Source organism: Diabrotica virgifera, chromosome 7 (assembly GCF_917563875.1).
Source record: "Diabrotica virgifera virgifera chromosome 7, PGI_DIABVI_V3a".
Classification (NCBI taxonomy): Eukaryota; Metazoa; Arthropoda; class Insecta; order Coleoptera; family Chrysomelidae; genus Diabrotica; species Diabrotica virgifera.
In genome coordinates, this window is record NC_065449.1 from 10178595 (window position 1) to 10205997 (window position 27403).

Sequence of the window (27403 nt, forward strand, 5' to 3'; positions counted from 1 at the left end):
TCTCTCGGTTATTATTTTCTCCGTCATCTTCCTTTCAGTCTGTCGTCAAATTCTCCGTCTATCAAAACGGTGCCGATAGGTATCAAGGAGCCGATTTATCACTCATTTCTTTGTCGAAATAGTCCGTAGGAACATTCTTAAATAACCTAATCGACTTAGTGACATTCTAGTTCATCGCAAAAGTGAAGAACCGAATCACGCGTTCAAACATGATCGGTAGGAGACATCGTATAAGCTCTCAAGTGTACAAATTTTGTAGTCAAGTTACTACGTTTGTAAACCTCGCAACTGTCGTTTTTTTACACGTGTAAACGTTGTTTTACATAACATTATGTAAGTCATATGTCTTCCGCAATTTTAATATAATTTCCTTACCTTCTGAAGATCCATCATATCATTAAATTAATTACGATGGTCTTCTAGTATCTGGGATTGTGTGTTGTAGATAATTACTGTATGGGTTTCTTTTCACAAAGCTGCAACTCAGCTCTAAGCATCTAAACAGGTGACGATTCAGTTACAATTTTTAGTAAGGTACTGATCCATTTTGTTCTGAAGATCCCTCGTATCATTAAATGAATTACGATGGTCTTCTAGTATCTGGGATTGTCTTCTGTAGATAATTACTGTATGGGTTCCTTTTCACAAAGCTGCAACTCAGCTCTGAGCATCTAAACAGGTGACGATTCAGTTACAATTTTTAGTAAAGTACTGATCCATTTTCTTTTGAAGATCCCTCGTATCATTAAATGAATTACGATGGTCTTCTAGTATCTGGGATTGTGTTCTGTAGATAATTACTGATAAAAGTACTTATCCATTTTCTACTTGAAGTAGGAATTTTTTTTTTCAATTAAGTCGAATTTGTATATATGTACAATATACATATACTTAAATTCTAGTTTTTGATCGGTCTCTAAGCAGAATGTGTCTCGTTCGGGGCACCCCCACCACTCCACAAGCAACACCCATAAATTGCTAACTCTCTGCAGACTGAGCTCACTTAAGCGTGACTAGTTACTAACCTGCAATGCGTTGGTAGACGAGGCTGTGAACTAGTTGGATTCATTAACTTTTTCTTAAAAAAATACCTACCTCTAGTTATGCATCATTTCCTCAACAATCTGTTGCACTTCGTCCATTTTTTTTTCGTCGTTATTGTCATACGGCGTTGTCAAATTGTCTGAATGGATAGAATAAAGGGAATTATGAAATTCTAAACATGGAACCCAGTTCCCCACAACAACTGTTGGGGCGTTTATGGAACTTATCTATTCGTTACAAAGTACTCGTTACTTACGAATACCGAAAGTAACGATTACTAAACAGAGAGACAAATCGTTACTTTGATTACTTTCATTACTCTGATTACTTCTTTACTTCGTACCAATCGTATCAGAGCGAGTAACGACTATTGTATCTATAACCAGTACATTTGATTACTTTCTACCAATCGTATCCCAGCGAGTAAAAACAGATCGGTGAAGGTCATTGTTATATCGGAATACCTATACAAAATACCTACCTACTGAGAAATACGATTCTCGATATGATCACCGGTACTCAAATACAAAAGTAATCAAAGTAACGAATACTGTAAATGATTACTTTATACAAAAGTAACGATTTGTAACGAATACTCGAAAGTAACTATAATCAACATCACTATTTAGTTGTACTGTGACGGCATATAAAGATGGTCAACTACGTGTAACGGTTTTGTATAAAGTAACGATTTGTAACGAATACTCGAAAGTAACTATAATCAACATCACTATTTAGTTATACTGTGACGGCATATAAAGGTGGTTAACTACGTGTAACGGACGTAAAGAAAATAACGTATAAAATACTTGTTTGAAATAACCAAGGATGGGACAGACGTAACTTAAATATAAGTTAATAATATAAAAATTTTGTACGAGACCAACTTTTTCTTTGTTAACTGTCATATTAGAAAAGTATTTATATGAAGTAGTTTTTGACAGGTTTTTTAAATTGGCATATCACAGCAATGTGGACAATACTCTGAGTAGCAGGGAAAATATGATCATAATTACCATTGTCTTTGGGACAGATTTAAGTCAACAAGACCAAATCTTGGGCATGAAGATGTTCCAATAAATATCTCTTTGTAGACATATAAATACATCACAAGCAAACTAAACAAGACAAAAGGGATTTATCGAAAACTAAATGGGGATATAAAACATTCTTCTTCTTCTTTATTAGACCTCTTGACCTGTTCTTAACCGATTTTGAGCTTGTATTCGTAGCTGTGATGTTGACTGCCAGCTATCTCACTACCTTTTAAAGAGCCTTCCTATTGGTCTCTTGCCTGTTGGCTTTGAATCTCTGGCTATATGGACTATTCTCTCGCAGTCTATTGTCACATGCTGATTCCACTCTCGTCTTCCCCGCCATACTATGTCTTGAATGTTACTTCTTAAGGTGCCCGAGACCGTTTGTCGATCGTTGGCTCTCATGTTGCCCAGCATATTAACAATCATTGTCTTATTTACAGAGATATCTTATTCTGTCTCTTAGTGTTTTCTCAGTTATTGACCTCAACGTTCTCATTTCTGATGTTCTCAGTATCCTCTTGCTTTCTGCTGTGTCTTACACATGATTTGTATATGCGTACTTCCCCTTTCAGCCTCATATATCTTTATTTGTCCAGATGACATACTCTCTTTACATAACATCTCAATAAGTACATATTTCGACTCCCAGATATTAGAATCACCAGACTTGTTCAATTAGCTCGTTGTTAATTATTATTTTGCACCTTATGGGTTCCCTTAGCTGTTGATATTTTCATGCTGTAGTTCTTCGCCACCGTATTGAAAATATGTGCCATTCGCTGTAGGTTATCCTCGTTATCGGAGATTAAGATTGCGTCGTCAGCATAACAGAGGATATTTATTTGTTTCTCTGCCATCTTATATCCTTTTCCTGTACTTTTAATCTCTTCTATGATTTTGTCCATTACTAAATTAAATGCAATGGGCCCAAGCTATCCCCTTGACGGACTCCCGAGTTGATTTCTACTTCCGATGTCAGTTCATTCTCGACTTTTATTCTGGTTTTGCTCCTCGAATTAATGCCTTTAATTTTATCCTTATTATCTTGTTGGGCTGATTTTTCTCCTTTAGCAATCTTAACTCATCTTCTAATCTTACACAATCGAATGCTTTAGTTAGATCTATAAAGCACATAAATGCAGGTTTATTAATATTCCAGTGCTTTCTCAGAAATGTGTCTGGCTATGAATATGGCGTCTATTGCGGACCTATTTTTCCGAAAACCTTGTTGTTCCTCACTAATTGTGTACAAAAACATTGAAATACACAAATAAATTCCAAGAGTAATATCAAAGAAAGATACTAAAAATGAAACGGTAGAGAAAACAGAAGAACAACTGGGCAATTGGTACGAAATTAAAAAAAATAGTACTAGAAAAAAAAACAATGACAAATCATAGGCCTAGATATGTAAAAGAAAAGGAAGGAGAATTGTCTATTTCGTATCTGAAAGACTCTAGTTCTTTTTTGGACATGTCTACTGTCTTCTAGTCATCTTTTTTACGTTTCTGGAGTAGATGGAGGTCATAAAAAACACCTCTTGTACAAAGAAGAAATTGTTTAATAACTAATTAGTGGTGAAAGATTTTTTCTCGATCTGTGACAAAAATATAATCCAAAAAGAACAGTGTCTGAAAGTTATATAGCATCTACTCAGAAATATTAAGAACCTTGTCAAGATATCTTTAGCGACTTAAATATTATAATAGTATTTACACATACTGTAAAATTGTATATTTTTAATATTAATTATACTCTTATTCTTCTAATTGTTTGTTTAGAGGTATCGAATCATATATATGAGCCTAATACAGGTCTAATTTTTATACTTACAAAACAATTCTTCACAACACTTGTTAAAGTCTCGAAACAAAGATTATTTTGTATCTTTAACATATTTATAGACTGTCTTTAAGAGATTACGAACATTTTTGTAAAACTGTTTCTAAAAATAAGACTGAACTGTAAGAGTCAATACTAATATATAACTTCTGTTTAGCTTCCTGTACAAAACTATTCTATACCTATGTTGTTATTGTAACAAATAAAATGTTGAAAATTATTGAACATTGTTTGAATTTGGTAAAAAATGATAGAACTTATCCCGGCTGACAATATTTTTGCTTTTAACCCTTTCACTGCGCATGGCACTGATCTGTGCCAGACTAAGTTTTCAGACAGTGCGTGTGGCAAGGGTCCGTGTCACTGTTGCACATGCACATTGTACTTTAATAGGGAACTTGCACATTTTTTTATTACATAATAATGTTCAGTTTTGTATAAAAATGAGATTTCCAAAATTTCACGCTTCAAAAACTCATAATAACTTAGAAGTACAAATTTAAAGTCTTCTGTATTTTAAAATAGTTCAAACGACCTGTGACGTCACATAGTTTAACAATAGGTTTGTTCCAACATGAACTTTTGGACGGTCCAGAAACCGTCACGAAACTACTTGTACCGTTTGTTGTGCGCATGTTCGTAATTGTATCGCCCAGTTATCGTCCCATGACGGTAATCATATATTTGTCATTTTTATTGGTGACAGCTTGTGTGCTTTTAGGCGATCAAAGGCTCAAAAACTTTAAAGAATTAAGTCCTAGTGCGCAAGTCAGTCCAACCAGCACATTATGCATTTGCCCGATTACTGAAATGATCATCACGAAACCGTCACCGAAAGATCACAATTCTTGTTGGAACAGTGGGAAGGACAATCCGATGACGATCATATTTTTGTTGGAACGGATTTTGTTTACTGCGCAGGAGCATTACCGTTTCGTGACGGTTCTCGGTCGTGTTGGAACAAACCTTATATAGTTCCGTTTATGGTTATATTTAGGTATATTCTTCTTTAATTTATTGGCCTTCACCTACTTGGGTATTTGGCCAGCTCGTCGTCGCGGAATAAGGGAAAAATATTTATATTCTAATGACATTTATCGTATGTCATTGTAATAATATATACCAGTTTGTTGAGATTAGAGTTTGATATAGTTATTGAAGGAAAGGAAAGAATGTTTACTATGGAAAATAAAACCATTTTGTAAAAGTACAAGTTTTCTATGAATAGTTCAAACGATCAAAAACACTTTGTATTGTCACATAACTGTATTTTCTACTGACGTTTATAATGTCTAATTTAAAATTATTATAAATACAATTTTGTTTACTTTGTTGGTTCAGAATGTAAACATATAACCCGATGACGTCACGACGCGTTTTGGGCTGGCTGGTATTAGGGCTTACAATACCGAGCCAAAATCTCAATACCGGTATTTGGTATTTAAAATTTCAAATACCGGGATCCCGGTATTAAAACCGGAATTATGAATAAAAAATATAAGTATTTATGCTATCCTCAGTTGTTATATCGACTTGTTATTAAATAATATATGAAACCTATTACACTTTGTTTTAAAATGAGTAGATGTTGTTTATAATATTACATAGAGAGTAGGAATATAGATACAAAAAATGTGCAAATAGAAAAAACTATATATTTGATTTTAGGATAAATTTAGCATATAATAGGATAGTACTTTTACTTATAAAATTTGCTATTTGTAAATGAATTTAACTTTAATAGTCATTTATGATATAAGTGTTAAAAGTACACGTTTAAGACAAGCACGTAAAAGTTTGCAGAATGAGCGATAGCGAGTTCTGCAATTCACATGAGTGTCTTAAAAATGTACTTTTTAACACGCATATCATTAATACAAAGATTAACTTACTGTGACTTATATTTAATATAGATTACTATGTATTTAGACCGCTATATATTTTCAATTATTATAAATAATTCAAAAAATAAGTGACCCTAATTTATACACCACAATACAAAAAAAAATGAAAAATAGATCTGAAAATGTGAAAACAATTTTGACTAATAAATCTTACGGCTTATTTATAAAATAAAGTAGTCTAATTTTAAATATTTAAGTATTTTTATATAACTCATTTTATTTACATATTTGTATAGACGAGATTTAATAATTTCGTTGTAAAACTGATATGACCCTTCGGCTTAAATTAACGACATTCGCACTTTTAGAAAGCGCTATACTTTTGACTTGTATGTTTAATAAACGTGTTTAATAAATATTTTTTCTACGAGCGTGCAAAAATGTCTACTTTCGCGCACGCATTTTAGTTAGAAAGTTTCACTTTTCCGCACGCGTGTTACTTTTCCGCACGCGGTTTTTACTTTTCTGCACGCGTGTTAATTTAGGTATGTTAATATGGCCTTAAAGTAATTATAATACATGCAATAAACTAATATTTAGATATTATTTACTAATTTATTTCAAATATATCTTATTGTGTTCCTGTTTTAATGAAATTAACGCGACAATTCGATGAAATAAAATTATTTTGACATAATATTCGAAAGTCAAATCGGTAGACAATAACAGTCGTTTTGAATCATCGTCATGGAAACCAAGATCGTCGTCATGCTAACTAATTATATTGAAAGTTTGGTTTTGACAACCTTGTCAAAGAATTAATTTGTGTATGTATTTTCATATTAATTAAATTAATTGATTAAGATTTGGTAATTTTTTAAAGACTCTTAGAAAAAATATTGTTCCTAACTCTTGCAGAAAGTCTCTTTTCCGCACTCGACTGCTTGCCGAACTCCCGCTTCGCGTCGTTCGGCAAACTTCAGTCGCGTGCGGAAAAGAATGACTTTCTGCACTTGTTAGGAAAATAACTATTTTACAATGATATTGTTTGCTAATCTTCAAAAATAATTTCTTGTAATAGCAAAAAATATTTTAGAAGAAAGTTTATTGTGCATCAATTCACTTTTTATAAATTAATAATACCGAAATGCCGGTATCTTTATTTTAAATACCGGTATCGAATACCGGACAAAAATCGTCCGGGATTCCGGTATTCGGAATCCCGGTATTGTAAGCCCTAGCTGGTATAATATGAATTTTTAATCGTCTTTAGGGGCAAAACGAAAGACAAGCAAAACTTTTTTTATCTTTGATACATGTTTTAAATTATGTTCTGTTGTGATTTGTAACATTTTTTTCGAATTTAAAATTTTATGCAAGTTCCCTATTGCTAGTAGGAATTGAGCGCTAGTTCAAGGTAGACGTGGTCCGAACAAAAAAATTCCAACAAAGTATCACTTGACAAAAAATCCCCACAAAAAATTTGGGACAAATAATCTCCACAAATTTTTTTGGACAAAATATCCCCAAGAAATATTTCCTGCCGAATAGTTCTCTAAAAGTTTTCCCGTGAATGCAATCAACGCAAATGTTTTTCAACCTCTTTGCATAAGAGTAATAGCAATCGCCATAAAACCGTTTTTCGGCACGAAAATAATGATTAGCAGTTCAAATTAAGGGGAACGGCGCAAAATGTAAAATTTTGACGCCTGTCAAAATTTTCTGTGTTTTAAACGTATTCATTTTTTTTCGAATCCTGGGAAAACTAATAAGTACCTATTTTTGAAAAATTTAAACTCAGAACGAAAGATTACTTTATTAACGAGGGCCGAAAGTCCCTTAGAATAAATAAAAAGTTTCTTTTGAATAAAATATTTGCAATTAAAAATCGCACTAAATTTCCTCTTTTATTTTCACCCCTGTAAATTATTAAAATAAACATAGAAGTTTCGGAAGTCAGGGACTTTCGGGCCTCGGTAATAATGTAATCTTTCATTCTGCGTTTAAATTTTTCAAAAATATTTATTAGTTTTCTTAGGATTCGAAAATTTTGACAGGCATCAAAATTTTGCATTTTGCTCCTTTCCCTTTAAACATGAATTGTAATTTCGATTACCAAATTTCTAATTTCAATTGTCAGTTTTTTCAAAAATCGTGGAAGATATGGGGAATGAGCCGAGGCTGTGGAAATCATGTTATAATTATTCGCTTAAATCTTTTGCTCACCCTGTCACATTGCCCATTCGTAATGAAAACGATAATCTTGATTATAATGCAAAAAAACTGATTCCTTTTTGTAAATTTAACTTAAAAAAAAACACGCTAAAAATGCGAGCATTATCATAACGAAAACTTTGTTTATTTACTTATTTTAATTCATAATATGGAAAATTGCTATTATGAAAAGTAGTTTAGAATTAATAATTATGTTTTAATGTGCAATTATATCATTCTAATTTAAATGTTATGAACTACACACACCGGCAAAATTAGCCGAACACGTTAAAAATGGGACATGTTTGATGTCTCGTATTTCATAAACCAGTGGTCCGATTTGAGTGATTCTTTTAGTATGTTATAGCCTTATTATTTAAGAATATCGTTGTAATAATACTGTTGCTAGACAGGTAAATACCATTTTATACCGGGTGTACCAATCATACTGTGTTTTTTTCTTAAAGTTTGGAACACCCTGTGGAATATTCTAGCATATGTAAAATATTAGAATTAATACTCGATTGTAGACTTAGGCTTGCTTAACATTTTCCTTTTCGATTCATTTACTTATGTGAGATAATAAAAAAGTTATGTGCGTTAACAACTATCCATGTTTTTCATCAATAAATCCTCATAGTAGGGGAGGAAAGTATACTAAATTTGCAGTTACTCGAGAGTTATGGAAACCTATTGGATTGTGAAGAGTATGTGCTAAAATCAGAAAAAGGTTAAGTTAAGTTTTCCATAAAGTGGGGGACTTTTCATTTTTTAATTTAATTTTCCATTTGAAACAATCATTTTTCTCCGATTATAGCGCTATCTATCCATAATTCGAATAAATATGTCGAATAAAAGTTGCTTATTTTTACGTAAAGAATCCAAATCTGCAATAAAAATTGGGGCTCCTATTTAAGATTTTAAATTAAATACCACACCCCACCTCCGTGGTGGCTCGTGACACTCCACGGAGAGGGGTGGGGGTAAATTAAAAATTATAAATAAGAACCCTGCGATATTTTGCGAAATGAACATCAGATCGTAAAACTGCAAAATACACCTATTCAATATTTTTCAAAAATCTACCGAATGGCACCAAACACGACCCCCCACGGAGGTGGGGTGGGGGGTTACATTAAAATATAAAATAGGAGCCCCAATTTTTATTGCAGATTTGGATCCTTGACGTAAAAATAAGCAACTTTTATTCGCAACATTTTTTCCTTTTATGGATAAATAGCGCTATAATCGGAAAAAACGATTGGTGGAAATGGAAAATTAAATTGAAAAATGGAGAGTCCCACACTTTATGGAAAACTTAACTTTTTTTGGTTGTAGCACCCACTCTTCACAATCCACTCCAGGTCACAAGATCGCTCGAGTAATTGCAAATTTAGCATACTTTTCTCCCCTACTATGAGGATTTATTGATAAAAAATATGGCTAGTTGTTAAAGCACATAACTTTTTTATTTTCCAACATAAGCAAATGAATCAAAAAAGAAAATGTTAAGAAAGCATAATTCTACAAACGAGTTTAAAGTTTAATATTTTATACATTCTGGAATATTCCACAGGGCGTTCCGAACTTTAAGAAAAAAACACAGTATGCTTGTTACACCCGGTATAAAATGACATTTACCTGTCTAGCAACAATATTATTACACCGATATTCTTAAATAATAAGGCTATAACATACTAAAAGAATCACTCAAATCGGACCAGTGGTTTATGAAATACGGGACATCAAACATGTCCCATTTTTAACGTGTTCGGCTAATTTTGCCGGTGTGTGTATAAAGGTAGTTTACTCTTGATCGAAGTTCATATTTTTTATATACCTCGTATAAAATTAATAAAATTTTATATATGATGGTTGCATCATAAATCTTAGAACATGAAGAGCTTTTTATGAAGAATAACTTTTCTTCATCAAATTAAAAATAAAAGAGTTATAAATGAAAATGTTGGTATCCATAATTTGAGAAAAATCTTCAATTTTTTTTCCGTTAGAAGGATGTAATTATGCACATATCAGGCCATAAATTTTTTATAACAAACAATATTATTTCATATACTGTCGGTTCGCTAAACTCAGACACAACTGGCTAGTGATTTTAGTCAATAATTTTGCCAATTTGGCAAGAAAAATGATTACTAATTAGTTAATAATTACTAAGTAATTAGTAATTTTGGCAAAATTCGCAAAAAACAAAAAAATTACCTACTAAAATTACTAGCCAGTTGTGTCGAGTTTAGCGAACCGACTATATTTTAATTTCATAGCAAATGGAACAGTCCATTTATCATAAACGGGAGGCCGTATACTCGTATAACCCTTTTTAAAGCTGTTAATAAATTATTGCTTTTAAAATATACTCAAATTGTATTTTTGAACATTTTATTTATTTTATATAATAATTAAATTCACTAAATTTATAAACGATAATATATTAAATTTATAAACGAAATGTTTTCGTTGAAAAATATTTAGTCATCATCATCATCATCAATGGCGTTATACTCTTCGAGAGTCTTTGCTGCGTTTACTATTGCCTTTCGTGTTTGTCGTTGCTGTGCCACTATTTCCCATTGTTTCACTCCCATTTTCTCCAGATATTCTTTGACTGCATCTTTCCACCTTTTTCTAGGCAGTCCTACAGATTTTCTCCCATCTGGCCTCTCCCCGAGCAGCTATGCCAAGATTGATTTTTGGATAAATTTTCACATGGCCTATTAAACAACAATAGGGACAACGGATCTCCCTGTCTCAGGCGAGAATTTACGCCAAAAGCACTTGATATTTTTCCCCTATTCTAACTTTGTTACTTAAGGAGTTACTTAAACCCATTTGCACTACCGCAGTTAGTTTCTTGGGTACGCCCAGCTCGACGAAAAACGGTTTTATGGCGATTGCTATTAGGTACTCTCATGCACTGAGGCTGAAAAACATTTGCGTCGATTGCATTCACAGGAAAACTTTTAGAGGACTATTCGGCAGCAAATATTTCTTGGGGATTTTTTTGTGGAGATTATTTGTCCAGGGATAATTTGTGGAGATTTTTTGTCCGGGGAGTATTTGTCCTAGCTTCTCCAGCATGTCTTTTGCCCCTCGGAATTTTCTTTCTGATGTTTCTCTGAATTTCATTGTGTTTATTCAGGTCTATTGCTTTAGGGTACGTTTTCTCGATTCTTCCATGAGTTCAAGAATTTCTACTGCCATCAAAGATTTTCTCCAAGTGATTTGAGGCAGTGTTTTTTTCATATTGGGAGACCTAAAGGATAATATAATACAAGTCACAAGATATAAAAAAAACCATATATTGAGCTATACGCATAAACCTTTAACAATTCGTAAATATTTAATACATAATAAAACTAAAAATGACAAAAATGAAATAAATATAAACTGTTTTGATACTTAAATATTTACTAGGACTACCTTTGGAGTAGACAGTTGGTTTGAAAACTGCATTGGCTTGAACATTTGTGTTACTTGTACAGTTTGCAAAAAAATTAAAGTAAAAACGATTAAAATAATAATAAATTATAAAAATATCGATTTAAAACAGTTACAGAGTTATAAACGGTTAATAATACTGTAAGCATCATAGACTATAATAGGTTTGTTCTAGCATCAGTTTCAAACGGTTTGAAATTATCAGAAGCATGCGCATTTGTTTGATGGCGTTCAATCATACACATTACTAGTTTGAAACTACTAGAGCCGGTTGTTCGAACGCTAATCAAAATTGGAATCAACTGATCATTATCAAATATTTAATTACTGTCAATGTCAACTTGACATTGACAGTTCAAAACATAATTGTTTACAATTATGAGATTAATTGATTAGTTAATCAATTATGTTAATAATTGTTATGTTAATTAATCAATTATGTCATTAATCAATAAATTATGTTAATTATAATGATAATAATTAACATAATTGATTATAATCAACTGATTGGCGTACGAACAACGGATTTTGTTATTTGATGGTTGTTAAAGGACTTGATTATAATCAATTTTTTGATTAGCGTTCGAACAACCGGCCCTATGTCGACTTTTCTGACGAAAGTAAATTTTGATTTGAAAACTTTCAAACAAAACTTTCAAACTTTGGCTTGAAACAGTCAAAAGAGTTTGTGGATTTTGTTCGGATTTTCAGTTTGTGACTTGCGCAGTGGAATTATTTGTTTGAGGTTTATACATTTTAAATGAAAGTAATATGTTTTGACTATTACTTACCATTATTTACTACTTATAAGAAAAATATATTTCTAATCTAACCTCAAAATTATAATAAACAGAACAGAAATTTTATTTGATATTCGACGTTGGTATTTTATCTGATAAAAAAGCGTTCTAACAAAAACAGTTTGTGGATTGAACATGCGCTGGAAATCAGTATAATAATCTGGAGTCAAACAATACCAAACTACATGCTATTGTTTGTTTTTTAACCAAGAGGAGTGATTCAAATTTACCGCGCCGTAATGCTTGTTTCTAATTGGTCCAACCGCAGGCAAGTTTACTTCACTGTTATTAAATTTTGACACTAATGACATTTATGAAATTTTGGCACTTCTGTCATTTTATAGGTTAATTAAGTATATCGACGATTTTTTGTGTTTTCTGCATTATTCCTTTAATTTTTAGATTTTTAGTCTACTTTTATATAAAAACAGTTGTTTTTAGAACTCTTTAGCGATGTGTTAGTATAATATTCGCGGTGTGCAAGTACTTGGAAGGGAAACGAGAAACGACCGTGCGCGAGTCGCGGAGAAATATTGAAACTATCTTAAATAATTCATATTGTCAATTGAAATTGTCAAATTGACGTATATTTCATACCTTCTGTCATTGAAGCAGAAAAATTATATATTGCTCCACAATATTGATATGATATGCAATTATTATATAAAGGTAAATTTAATCAATTGTATTTTTGCTTGCAGTACTGTATTTTAATAACTAATTTTATTTACTACATACAATTGTTTACGTTTGCATAACATAACCTGCATCTTATTTTTTCTTCTTATTATTTTTTTGGACTATGGCCTTGACAATTATCCAGCAACCAGGACTAATATAATTGGCCAATATAATTAAAAGTGCGAATAAAAGTACAGAGCGTAGAAATAGAGGTCGCTTTGCCGAGCTTGCACGGTCCCAATAAGATGTATGGATTATCATCGAAAGCTGATATGATCAACGAAAAAAGAAGATGAATTTGGTGACTTTTCTAGTAACTTTCTTGGGTGTGAATCTGTCTTTTTAGTTTACTCCTCTTGGTTAAAAAATCAACTATAGAACAAACTTAATATGTAGGTACCTAGGCATCGCGCTGCAAACTAAAACTGTTCCCTCAGTGCGACCGCGACGGGGGAAAATGTTATACCTAGGGTAGGCATCTCTTTCTAATCGACGGAGTTTATCCAATGACGTTGGGTTTATCGACTACGTGACTTTCTCACTGCCGCCGATTTGATAAAGCCCGCCAATCAGAAAGAGATGCATACACTGTTTGCAGTCATTTTTCTCCATCCCACTGGGGGAACAATTTTAAATTGCAGTGGGCAGTCTAGGTATTATATATGTCTATGGTAAGCATATACGAGGTGGTTTGACGTAAAAGTAGGGTTACATTAGAACAATTTTCTTGCGGTTTTAACATACGTTATCCAACACATAACGTCTGTCATAAATGTGAAGCCAAAAAAACAGCGTGGTTATATGTATTGTAAGTTCCACGAAAAAATTAATCAGACCACCCTCGTATAATCAAACCGTGTAAATTTACATTTGATCTGTAACAAATTTACCGTTTTTAAACCGTTGGTGACTGATATAGGAAAAACGTAAATACATAGTATAATTCGGTTTTCATAGAATCATTTAATGTATTTAGTTCAGGTACAAGGTGACCATAAAAAATAAGTAACCAGGTTATAACTTAAAAAATAAAAAAAATTCTGTTAAAAGCGTAAAAATAATAGTAAAAAACTTTCAGAGATGTCAGAGGCAGATATCTTCTTTAGGTATGGGGCAAATTTAATAGGAAAAAAAGAAGAAAGACGAATTTTTTAAATTGTTAAGTATTTTCTTTCTACTAATTCCATGTACGTAACTATAACAATAATAGACCATTTGAATTATTAGCCAAACTCATACCATTTTAGCTACAGGGGCACCACAAAATACCTATAACTAAATAAAATATTCGAGAACTGTTTTTATAGATAATAGAAATAAAATGTGAACTTTTAATCTGTAGCGAAACTTCTACAATCCAGCTAAGGGGACACAAAAAAATCACTAAATACATTAAATGACCTTTAAAATTTAAATTTGTCTAAAAAAATTGAGGCTTAACTAAAATATCACAAAATTATCATACCTAAATACGTATGGTAACAGTAACTCATTTAAGGAAAATATACATCAAACCTAAACAATATAATATAGCCTAGAAAGTAGGTGGAACTTTGTTCTTATTCATACTATTAGGGAGAATATATTTATGGAAATTATAAATAGCATTGGTGTGCAATTAACTGCTAAAGCACTGCATGAGGACATCAGCTCAGTTAGCTAACGTCTGGTTGAGACTACTATTGCTGTCAGTGTTAACCGAAGTGAAATACTCAGCTCAGTGAGTTAACATATTTTTTTTAAAGCTTCCTCTTGATTTCTGCATATCCAACTGCCAAAAAAACTGTATGAGGATATCAGCTCAGTGAGCTAGCATTCTGTGGGATTTATTCTTGCTGTCAGTTGACACCGAAGAGGAAATTTGAAGACAAAATGTGACATTTCGAAGACTACTTTCAACATTTGCCATAAAATTATCTTTCCCAATCCTTTTTGGTAGCTTAACCCATTAACTATTTACCCAACTATTTACCATATTGTTAGGTAAAATTTCGCAGAGAGATTCGGCCTATTTGTAGTTCAAGGTTACCTCTTCTTGAATGAGCAATTCAAATTTAGTTTTATACCTATTTTCCAGTGTAATAAATTTTTTAATTTACGGTTCGTTTTGTTTGTGGCAAAATATGGTCATTCGTTTCGTGTATTTTATTTATTACTTTTTGCACTAGGATCCTCGTTTTTATTTTCAAAAGATTTTCTACAAACTTTAATAAATACCTTGTACGGGTTTTCATGATATTTCATCTTTTGGTTTTTTCGTAATTAGGCCAAAAATATGGGTGTTTCCAAATGGAACCGCTAGGCGGTTTACTGAATATGTTGTTTTCACTATTCTTTTTTACTTTTCTTATTTTTGAGGAATTTCTTTGAAATAAGATCTTGATATAGCTTTCGAGGAAAACGAAAGTAATAAAGATGTTTCTGCCGTTTACATAGAATCTCCAAACATTTTGACAGACGAAGATTCGGCAGATGAAGATGACGCAAGTTTTACTGATAGTCGAAATCGTAACCAGCTGTCTTCGGGTGCGGAAATTGTTTTTCGAATGATACTAGAATCGAAAGCATTGCTTAAGACACGATCGTAGAAGAATCCACCACGTACTAGCAGAGCAATTCCACTTGCGCCAACTGATAGAGGTCTAATTATGTTCACGCTGCAGCAAAATGCAAATTTTTGCTAAGAAAGGGATTTGGTTTCTACAGTATATGATTTTCCAGAGTCTGATAACTCAAAGTATGCTGGTTAGAACTTTTTAGATTACACCAACTAGACCTGTTAAAAAGTTTTTAAGGCAGGTTAAAAAACATTGTTGTTCCGAGGTCTAAAATATTATTTCAAAATAGAATAATAATATGGGTGGCACTGATTTGATGGTTAGCGATTTATCTTGCTATCGAATTGGAATCCGTTCCAAAAAATGGTATTGGCCTATTTTACATACCTACTGGACGCGAACATTAAAAATGCATGGAAGTTGTATAGGAAATCTGGTCGTACCATTAGCCAATTGTAATTTACACGGGCAATTATCCAAATGTATCTAATAAGATATAAAATCCCACCAAAACCACCAGGAAGGGTGTCCACAGCTGCAAGAAGTGACTATCGAATTGGAGATATTTGGTACGAGAGATTAAATATTTTGTGGTTTCTGTACCAGAAAACAAAAGAAGAAGATGCGCACGGATTGGATTTTTAAGTTGAGGGGGAACAATGTGCTGCAAATATGACGTGGTCCTTTGTATTGACTGTTCGCAATTTTCTTACCAAGTAACTCTTAACGAACATCTATCGGGTTCGCGCCTGGTAGTCCCATATGGGAACAGTTTTTTTCTCAATAATTATTTTATTTACAAAAAAAATTCTTGTTACGTTTTGTACAGAATACTGTTACATTTAACGATTTTTAATAAATTTTGTCGAAAACAAAAAAATTTTCTCGGCGATAATGGGTTAATATCCATCCAACTGCTAAAAAACTGTACAAGAGTGTACAGTTCAGAGATCAACTCAGTGAGCTAACGTCTCGCAGAAACTACTACTGCTGTCAATTGTCACCGAAGAGGAAATTTGGAGACAAAAATGTGAGAGTTTAAAGAATATTTTCAATATTTGCCGTAAAATTATCTTTACCAATCTTTTTGGCAGCTTCCTACAAATGACTGTATGACGAAATCAGCTCAGTGGTCTAACATCTTCTTTCGGAGCTTCTTCTTGGTTCCTGCATATCCAACTGCCAAAACACTGTGTGAAGACATCTGTTCAGTGAGCTAACGTTCTGATGAACCTACTCCTGCTATCAGTTGTCACTGAAGATGACATCATTCGGAGACAAAAAGAAGTATTTTAGAAAATATCGTTCATCAATAGTATCACGACAACATAAATAGGGTGATTCATTAAGAATGTCCATGAGATGTATATTCTAAAAATATTAAGATTTAACCCAAATCACTTAAATAAAATGTGGCTCGTTACAGAGTTACAGGGTGTTTTATTTAAAAATTTAATAACTATTTTTACCCAGTGCTTTAAAACTGTTTGACATATCCTTGTCATAATTGGCAGAAAATTTTTGTACTGTACATACTACTAAATTATGTTAAATCAACGTTTCGGGCGTACGGCAGGGGACAGTGAATGGTTTACCCTTCCCAAATTCTACGCCACTGGCGGAATTGCTATTTTAGCGCAATATTTCGATTCTCCAATAATTTCTATGTAAATAATACACTATTTATTCTTAACGATAAAGTCATTAGTTTTCGAGATATTTGAAGTTGAAAATGAAACGACAGAGCTATTTTGATTAATGTATTGTACCCCTTCATTTTTAACTTCAAATATCTCGAAAACTAATGATTTTATCGGTACGAATGAAGAGTATATTATTTACATAGAAAGTATGGGAGAATCGAAAAAATGCACTAATAGTAATTCCGCCAGTGGCGTAGAATGTGGGAAGGGTCAACCATTCACTTTCACCTGTCGTGCGCCACTGGTAGTATCCAGAAAGGTTTATTTAACAGTGTTTAGTAAGGTGTACAGTACCTACACTCTCTGCTAAGTATGATAAGGATATGTCAAATACTTTTAAAGTACTAGATACAAATAGTTAATATTTATGTAATAGCGATGTTTGATTTAAAAATTATTTATACTCAGTACCTTAAAAGTAATTTAAATACCTTTATCATACTTGCCAAAAAGTGTAGCTACTGCACACGCAATTAATATATGTTAATGGCTAGAAAATTATCTAAACGGTAGATGTCAAAAAACTAAAGTAAATAATAATATTTCAGACGAAATAGGTACTATATATGGAGTTCCCCAAGGAAGCGTTCTTGGACCATTATTATTTGTTTTATATATAAATGATCTACATCTCTATCTTAAACATTCATTTGTAAATCTGTTTGCAGATGATAATTAATTTGTCTCTGGACAAGATTTTAATAATTTAGTTCAAACAATAAATGATGAATTAGATATTCTTAATAATTGGTTGATGGCAAATAAATTGAAACTAAATGCTCAAAAAACTAAGTGTATGATTTTGGGTACTAAGATAAATTGTTCTAAATTTAATCAAGGAAATTTTAGTATTAAAATAGGTGAAGATATAATAAGCTATGTAGATGAAATTAAATATCTTGGAATTTTATTTGATCCACAGTTAAATTTTACCAAACATATAAATTTTCTGTGTAAAAAAATTGGTAAAAAAATCGGTTACTTCTCTAGAATATCTAAAGGGCTTTCCCGATGGTCTAGGAAGGTTGTGTATAATACAATAATATTTCCGCATTTTAATTATTGTATGTCACTGTTTATTTCATGTTCAAATGAACAGGTATATCGTTTGCAGTTGCTTCAAAATAAAGCTATGAGAATCGTCCTTGGATGTAGCAAGTATACCTCTATAAACTTTATGCTGGAAACATTAAATTTTTTAGATGTTAATCAGCTTATTACTGAGTCATGTTTGGTGTTAATATTTAAAATTATTAACAAGCAAGCTCCTCAATACTTCAATAATTATGTCATTAAAAGATCACTTTTGTTAGGTCAGTATAATTTAAGATTTGATAATTATCATATTAAAAGGTTCAATACAAGTGCCATGGAAAAAACTCTTTTTGTTGAAGGACTAAGAATATATAACAGTCTACCATCTAGCATAAAAGATTCACCAAATGTTAAAGTCTTCAAAAGTAGGTTAAAAAAATTGTATTTTAAGAATTAGTTGATTTTTCGTTTTTAAGTTATAGTTATTTAAATATATGTAAATGTTTATTTGTAATGTAATAGCTAAAAAGCTAAATAAATCCTATTAATATGTTAAATAAACATTTCTGTCTACTACCAGAGGCGTACGGAGGAAAGTGAATGGTTGACCCTTCCCAAATTCTACACCACTGATAGAATTGCTATTTTAGCATAATTTTTAGATTCTACAATACTTTCTATGTAAATAATATACTCTTCATTCGTACCGATAAAATCATTAGTTTTCGAGATATTTGAAGTTAAAAGTGAAGGGGCACAATACATTAATCAAAATGGCTCTGCCGTTTCATTTTCAAGTTCAAATATCTCGAAAACTAATGACTTTATCGTTACGAATAAAGAGGAAATTATTTATCTAGAAAGTATTGTAGAATATTGTGCCAAAATAGCAATTTCGCCAGTGGCGTAGAATTTGGGAAGGGTAAACCATTCACTGTCCCCTGTCGTACTCCTCTGGTAGTAGCCAGAAACGTTTGATTATCATAATTTAGTAGGGTGTACGGTAACTACACTTTCTGAAAAGTATGACAAGGATATGTCAAATAGTTTTAAAGTACTGGGTAAAAATACTTATTAAATTTTTAAATAAAACACCCTGTAACTTAGTAACGAGGCATATTTTATCTAAGCAATTTGGGTTAAATCTTAATATATTGAGGTTAGAATTTACAACTCAGAGATTGGAAATTCTTAATGAATCACCCTGTAATGTCGAACCTCCAGATATAGGAAACATTTCTAAAATTTCCACATACTTTTTAAAAGACGTACTATACTAACGAGGTGAAGAAACATTTGTTGATAATAGGCCTGGATCGCGCGTACCAAAAAAAAGTTGATTAATAGCAAGCTGAAAATTTGTTAATAGCTTAACGGTGTCTAGTCGGATAAACCTTGATGTACGGGAACACTGGAACAGGTTACAGGTTTCGAACTTCAGACTACAAAAACATCCCCTGTATTTTGTCGGACAGAACTTCCAATTGATTTGCTACCCTTTCATCAAACTCTCATGCAAAAATAAGACTGGTATTTACCACCAACATAAATCCTGTCGTTTGGCATGTTCTACGTGTCGGACTTAGTAAAATGCCCAACATATTTGTCGGACAAACATTTTTTCTTTGTACGTCTAGACACCGTTAAGCTATTAACAAATTTTCAGTTTGCTATTAATCAACTTTTTTTGGTACGCGGGATCCAGGCTTAAATGTGGTAGGTTCGTAAAGCTTGCATGAGAAAATTATGGTAAAATTTGTTAGTCATGTATAAAAATGAGTTGTTTGTACGTATTGACATAATGTGTATGCATTTATTGTCTGGTATTATTTTATCAAAATCTGAAACAATATTAAAAAGACATAAAAATAAACAAAATTGTCACGGTATACTTAATAGTTTTAAGATCCCTTAATTAAGATTAACACATTGGCTGCCATAATATTATGCATATGAATCTCCCGTTTCCAGTCGCGGCTCGTGATTTTTACAATAGGGGAGGCTATACCTAACTGTAAAATATCTAGACAAATTTGCACTAGCAAAAAAATGCGCCAAAAAATGTAATTTAAGGCCCCATTTTTTGACCATTTTTTATTTACATTTCATAATATCATCTTAATTCATAATTTCATGATATCATATCATTTTAAAAATAGTTAGTCTAATTATAAAAGTTTAATACCAAAGTTTGTGTCGTTTATTTGTTAACAATTCCATCTATTTGTAAATAGATACCTCGCATATCAAAATAAATACAGATTTGAAGTTTTGCAGTCCATACATAATGAAGCTTCAAATTTTTTAAGATACTCAACTGAATTTTTTAATTCTAAACGCGGCCTACTGCGAATTCAAAAACACCATAAATTACCGATATTTTGCTTTGAGTTAGAGATATATCGGAAAAAGTTATTTGAGTAAGTTGTTCCAAATATTATTATAACCCCACATACCAAATTTCATAACAAAATTCGCACTTTTAGATTTTTCATTATTTTTAGTCAGGACCCTAAAATTCGTTGTCCTGAGACGCACGCAACCACGCAACGGAGCCGAGAAGCTATTCTGCCTCCCTTGGTATATCTCCGGGCAGCGTGTGATGGCACCGTAGATGCCACTGTTAGGAGACCGGGTCTCCTTAAAGGCCTGCTGCGCTGCACGGAGCAATAGCAACGGAGACTGCTGGGCTTCTCGGCTCCGTGCTCCGTTCATGCATCTCGGGATAACCCAGGGTCCTGCCTACAATAATATGTAATAAAACTGAGACGCGATCATGCATTATAATGCTAATGCTCCTTACGTATGGATAATTAGTGATAATATGGAATTTACACGTTGTATAATAGTGAGAGTGCTTGTTGTTTTCGCGATTCATAATAAACAAAACAGTGTAGAGTGTGTAAAAAATTTATGGGGAGGCTGAGCCTCCCTTGCCTCCTCTGACGAGCCGCCACTGCCCGTTTCTATGCTTTTGAGACAACTACGGTGTGTCACGCGGCTGTTATCAACAACAACATTAGATACAACATTTGTGTCTTACGGCAGCCAACGTGTTAATCCAAGTATTGTCATACTTATTTTATATAAAAACCCACTGTTCATTTCATATAAATCTCATCGCAATTGTATATCACTGTAACGTAAAAAAAATCTTCCTATATAAATAATATGCACATCTGACCATCACTTCTTTGGAAAGTCGCTGGTTGAAAAGCTAAAAATAGATACATCTCAATATAAAAATAGAATTTCCTATTGTTCTGTTAATACTTCATAAGATTCAACAGCCTTTAAATCTAAACCTCTTTGGAAATAAACAATTCTTCTACCCCCATGTGGCCCCTATGCCTCCATACTCGGTATCGAGCTAAATCTTTCCTGGTCACCATACCAACCACCTAAAAAAAAAAACAGAGAAAAACATGATCATTATCAAATCTCACATCGATGGCAATTATGAAAAATTTGCTTTGCGCATTGAAAATAACAGTTTCACCGTGCTAGAGCCCACAACAGCTTATGTTTAAGTTGTTTATCGTCGCCTTCTGATAAACTTAAACTACATAAAGTTATTAGTTCCCATCTCTTAGAATTTTCAATGCCCGATACATGTTTTAATACATTTTGTCGTGTGACAAGAGATGGCGGTGCTGGCTTCCTTGTTCTACTTTTTTTATACATGGTACTGCTGTGTGATGGACAGGTATGAAACTTCAGCTAACAAAGTAATCAGTATTCAGTATCAAGATTTTGTCATATAAAACTAATTTTACTCGTAGATTACCACGAAATTAATCAAAAGCAACCTTTTGAACCGGCTGGATGTAAAAATTTGTGGGAAAAAAACTGGTTTAGAGAAAAAACAAATATTTTTCGTCAAGACAATACACACAGTAAATTAAAGTATACATTATAACAATATCCACTCTATTCACCAGATTTAGGTTCGTTTGACTTACGGCTATTATTATATTCCGAAAGATGAATGTGTGTGTGACTAAAACAAGCGATAGAGAAAACATACGAGTACGACGGAGAAGCACATATACTTTTCCTAGACTTTAAACAGGCTTTTGACAAACTAAGTAGAAGAAAAATGATCCAAGACTTACAAGAGAGCAAAATACCAAATAAAATTATAAGAATGATAGAAATGACAATGCGAGCTTCCCAAGCAACAACAGACACCGGAAGAGAGAGAACAGAAATAATAAAAATAAAAAATCGAGTAAGACAAGGAGGTGCGCTCTCAACGGTACTATTTATTCTATCTTAGACAAGATAATAAAAAAGTTGTCAAACGCAGGAACTATAAATAAAAATACAGTAGAAATAATTGGATATGCGGACGATATAACCATAGTAGCAACAGATAAAAGGGCATTAAAGAAAACCTTCCAAGAAATAGAAAACGAATCCAAACTAAGTAAAATAAAGAAGACGCAACTGACAGAAATGACAATAGACGCACACAGCTTCGAAGAGGTTGAAACATTCAAATATTTGGGAGTATTAGTCAACAGAAGAAATGAAAATGCAGATATGAAAAGAAGAATTCAAGCAGGAAACAAAGCATTCTACAGAAATAAAAAAAATTTCAAAGATAAGAAGATAAGCCGAAATACAAAAATGAAAATCTACAAAACGACCATAAGACCAATAGTGCTATATGCTTTGGAGACATTCACATTAACAGCAAGAGAAGAAGAGCAGCTGAAAGTTTTTGAGAGAAAAATTATGAGAAAAATTCAGGGACCAAAGAGGGAAAACGAAGAGGATGAAAAGCAATGGATGAACCACGAAATACAAGAATGGAAATCTGTAAAGTTTTGATTTATGTTTCATGAATATAATTGCAAAATACTACAGAATTTCACTTTCTGACATAAATTTAGTTAACAATAACGTAAATTTTGTACAATATTTTGAATAACTAAAGTAAATAAATTTTAAGTTCACTCAAATAAAAAATCGATTACTGCCATCGACCACTTACATTTAATCTCGTTTAATTTGATTAATCGCGGCAGGTAAAGCAAAATTCTTCTTTCAGTACAATAAAGTGTTACTTTACTGCCGCAAATGGCGGCAAATGAGTACAATAATGAATGACTTTGGTGACGGTTGGCGATAAAATTATTTATACCATCTATGTCGTTGGTCAACACATAAATGCATTGAAATGGGAGTCAATTATATGTGACTGAGAATATTGAATGGCTGAAATTGCACTCATTTACAGGGTAACTGCAGAGATGTAGAATCTTCTTTTCATCAATACATTTATGCCTGGGTGCAGTAACATATCTTAAGCTTAAGAAGTAGCTTAAGCTCAGTTTATGAAACATACGCGTTGCACGATTGAGTCTTAGATCAATTTTTAGCTTGCCACAATAGATTTCCACGTAGATTGCATCTTAAGCTTATCACTTACGACGTGTTAAGATAGATGAGCCCTATCTATAAGCTTAGCTGGGCTAAGTTGGAGCCTAAGATTTGTTGGTGCAACCAGGCATTAAATGAATAAAAAGAAATAAAAGTAATTATCAAAAAGAAAAAATCAGGTAAAAAAGATAAATAACCGCGAAAGTGATTTAAAAAACTTAAGACTTACCTCATTTGTATCATTGACAATTGGCAAATGGCGCAGTCCAAGACCTCTAAACAGCCTGAACATCCTTGGCAGCGAGGAAGACTAACAAAAACAATTGTAAATAAAAAATAGTAACTTTTTGCAATCAATTATAACTTACATGTAAAACTGTGTAAGGAGATGGGTTCATAAACGGCCTAAGATCCATCGAACATGTTTTTTCGTCGTCAGTTAATTCTAAATCCTAAGAGAACAAAAAGTTTAAGTAAAGTTAAAACATTAAGAGCGTGGTGCAAAATTTCGGGCCAATGTGTTTTAAATGCATCCATTTTTTTTCGAATCCTGAGAAAACTAATAGGTATTTTTGAAAAATTTAAACGCAGAATGAAAGATTACATTATTACCAAGGGTCGAAAGTCCCTTAGAATGAATAAAAAGTTTCTTTTGAATGAGATATTTGAAATTAAAAATTACACTAAATTTTCTCTTAGTTTTTCACCCCTGTAACTTATTAAAATAAACATTATAGAAATTTTCAGGGACTTTCTGCCCTCGGTAATAACGTAATCTTTCAGTCTGCGTTTAAATTTTTCAAAAATATTATTATGAAGCTATTTCTTTGTAGCATTTATGTAGTTTACTATTCTAATTAGGAAATAATATACAGGGTGTTTCATTAATAATTGTCCATATAGTAACTAGAGAAACCTTAGCACAAAATACGAAGATTTAACCTAAAACACTTAAATAAAATGTGGTTCTTTACTGAGTTACAGGGTGTTTTATCTAAAAATTTAAAAATTATTTTTGCTCAGCATTTTAAAACTATTTGACATATACTTTTCATACTTGGCAGGAAGTATAGTTACTGTACAAACTACTAAATTATGTTAAACAAACGTTTCTGGCTATTACCAGAGGCGCACGACTGGGTAAAGTGAATGGTTGACCCTTTCCAAATTCTACGCCACTGGCGAAATTGCTATTTTAGTTCATTTTTTGGATTCTCCAATACTTTCTATGAAAATAATATACTCTTCATTCATAACGATAAAGTCATTAGTTTTCGAGATCTTTGAAGTTAAAAATGAAACGACACGGTTATTTTGATTAATGTATTGCGTCGCTTCATTTTTAATTTCAAATATCTCGAAAACTAATCATTTTATCGTTACGAATGAAGAGTATATTATTTACACAAAAAGTATAGCAAAATCAAAAAATTACACTAAAATAGTAATTTCGTCAGTGGCGTAGAATTTGTGAGGGGTCAACCAGCCACTATCCCCTGTCGTACGCCTCTGGTAGTAGCTAGAAACGTTTATTTATCTGAATTTAGTACGGTGTACAATACCTACACTTTCTGCCAAGTATGATAAGGATACGCCAAATAGTTTTAAAGTACTGGGTACAAATAATTTTTAAATTTTAATCACTATGAATCATATCATAAATTAATGAAAATAACTGTGCCGTTTCATATTCAACTTCAAATATCTCGAAAACTAATGACTTTATCGTTAAGAATGAAGAGTATATTATTTACGTAGAAAGTATTGGAGAATCTAAAAATGGCACTAAAATAGTAATTCCACCAGTGACGTAGAATTTGAGAAGGGTCAACCATTTACTATCCCCTGTCGTACGCCTCTGGTAGTAGCTAGAAACATGTGTTTATCATAATTTGGTAGGGTGTCTAGTAGTCGCACTTTCTGCCAAGTATGAAAAGGATACGTCGAATAGTTTTAAAATGCTGAGCAAAAATAGTTTTTAAATTTTTAGATAAAACACCCTGTAACTCAGTAACCAACCACATTTTATTTAAGTGTTTTAGGTTAAAACTTCGTATTTTGTGCTAAGGTTTCTCCAGTTACTATATGGACAATTATTAATGAAACACCCTGTATAGTAGAGGATCCGATATAAGGTCGATTTGCACCGATCTGTTTAATGAATAAAAATTATTGAATATGTAATTTAGCACGTTAACAATTACAAAGAACAAGGGTTGCCCGATCTTATCTTGTTCTAACTATAACTATTTATTAATTAAAAAATGGCACTTTTTTATGAATTAAAAAAAGAATTCGACCTGAGCAGATATTATTTCAGATTTTTTGGATCATTCTAAACAAAAAAGGTCTTTTGTAATTTTTCTCTAAAGTTGATCGTTTTTGAGTTATAAACAATTTAAAACTGAAAAAAGAACGAAAGATGACAATTTTCAAGGCTCAAAAACACAAGTAAAAATATCATTTTTGTAATCATCAACATAAATTCAAGTTCAGACCTTTTTCTATCAGGTCTCGATAAGAATTTTAGACATGTTCTATTCTATAACATATTTTTTTAATTGTTAATGAGAAAGATTTATTATGGGGAGACGGGCATTAACAACTAAAAAACAATGTTTCAGAATGAAAAAGTCCAAAAGACTTATCAATAACTGATAAAAAAAGGGTTGAACTTGAATTTAGGTACTTCGTAATTTCAAATATGAGATTTTATACTTATGTTTTTGAGTTTTGAAAATCGTCATCTTTCGTTCTTTTTCAGTTTTAAATTGTTTATAACTAGAAAACGATCAACTTTAGAGAAAAATTACAAAAGGCTTTTTTTGTTTAGAATGACCTAAAAAATCTGAAAAACTATCTACCCGGGTCGAAAAGTTTTTTTTAATTTATAATAAAATGTCATTTTTTTATTATTAATTAATTATAGTTAGAACAAGATTAGATCATGCAACCCTTGTTTTTTGTAATTGTTAACATACTAAATTACATATCCAATAATTTTTATCCATTAAACCGATCGGTGCAAATCGACCTTATATCGTATCTTAGACTATAAGCCACATTTTAACTTGCAAATGATTTTTTGATAAAAATATCTTGAAAAAAAATTGTGAAACAGTATCAGAGATAGTTATAGTTACAGAAGTTTTGCAAGAGTGGAAAACTCTAATGCATGACAGAAAAAAGTGTTATATTTGTTGTTTAAATTTATTTCACCACACGACATATTAATGTTTGATTAATTTGTTGTACAAAATACCTTACATTTATTTATAACTAATTCCATAACATATGCATCCTCAGGCCTACTAAGGATGCATTGTAAATTATAGTATGGAAACCGGTCGTCCATGATAGAATAAATTGATTGTAGTTAACTATTTTTTATTTATTTTTCTTTACCTAAATTTAAACATTTTATGTTAAACATTCTTACCTCTATGGTTGGGTACCTCGGATAAGAATCTCGAAACAAGGATGGGTTAATATTGTACCAAACATCAACTGTTTCGTTAAAAATTTTCTTCTGCAAGATCACCACCAACTGAGACCTAAGAATTATTCCTCTGATACGTCCGTACGTGGTTACTTCATTCTAAAAACAGATATTTACTTGCAAACTGAACAAAGGGCCTAGCCGGGTAAGATGATGAAAAGTGCCCCCAACTCGATTCGAATTCCATATAGGTCACCGTTTAGCATCTATAGTGAAACTAACTTTCTGAAATTATTAGCCCTCTAGGTGGTCATGTGACCCACCTAGAGCCTAATCAGGCTTTTTATGTTTTTATT

At 32.2% G+C, this 27403-nt stretch overlaps 1 protein-coding gene across 4 annotated transcripts in view; it reads right to left on the reverse strand.

Moving 5' to 3' along the window:
* Nucleotides 1–11288: 11288 nt before the first annotated feature.
* LOC114327363 (H(+)/Cl(-) exchange transporter 7) overlaps nucleotides 11289–27403 on the reverse strand; it is a 58149-nt gene continuing 42034 nt past the window's right edge. Inside the window, exons 11-15 of one of the 4 annotated variants that reach the window (XR_007699660.1) lie at nucleotides 27048–27206; nucleotides 23977–24060; nucleotides 23838–23918; nucleotides 21178–21621; nucleotides 11289–20178 (exon numbers count right to left, since the gene is read on the reverse strand). Coding sequence is in view for 3 of the 4 variants with exons in the window: in XM_028275954.2 (XP_028131755.2) it covers nucleotides 21520–21621; nucleotides 23838–23918; nucleotides 23977–24060; nucleotides 27048–27206 (426 nt within the window). In the remaining variant the exon portion in view is untranslated. Of the gene's footprint in view, nucleotides 21622–23837; nucleotides 23919–23976; nucleotides 24061–27047; nucleotides 27207–27403 lie in introns of all 4 variants that reach the window. The other 3 variants (XM_028275954.2, XM_050657207.1, XM_028275953.2) reach the window with 3 other exon arrangements.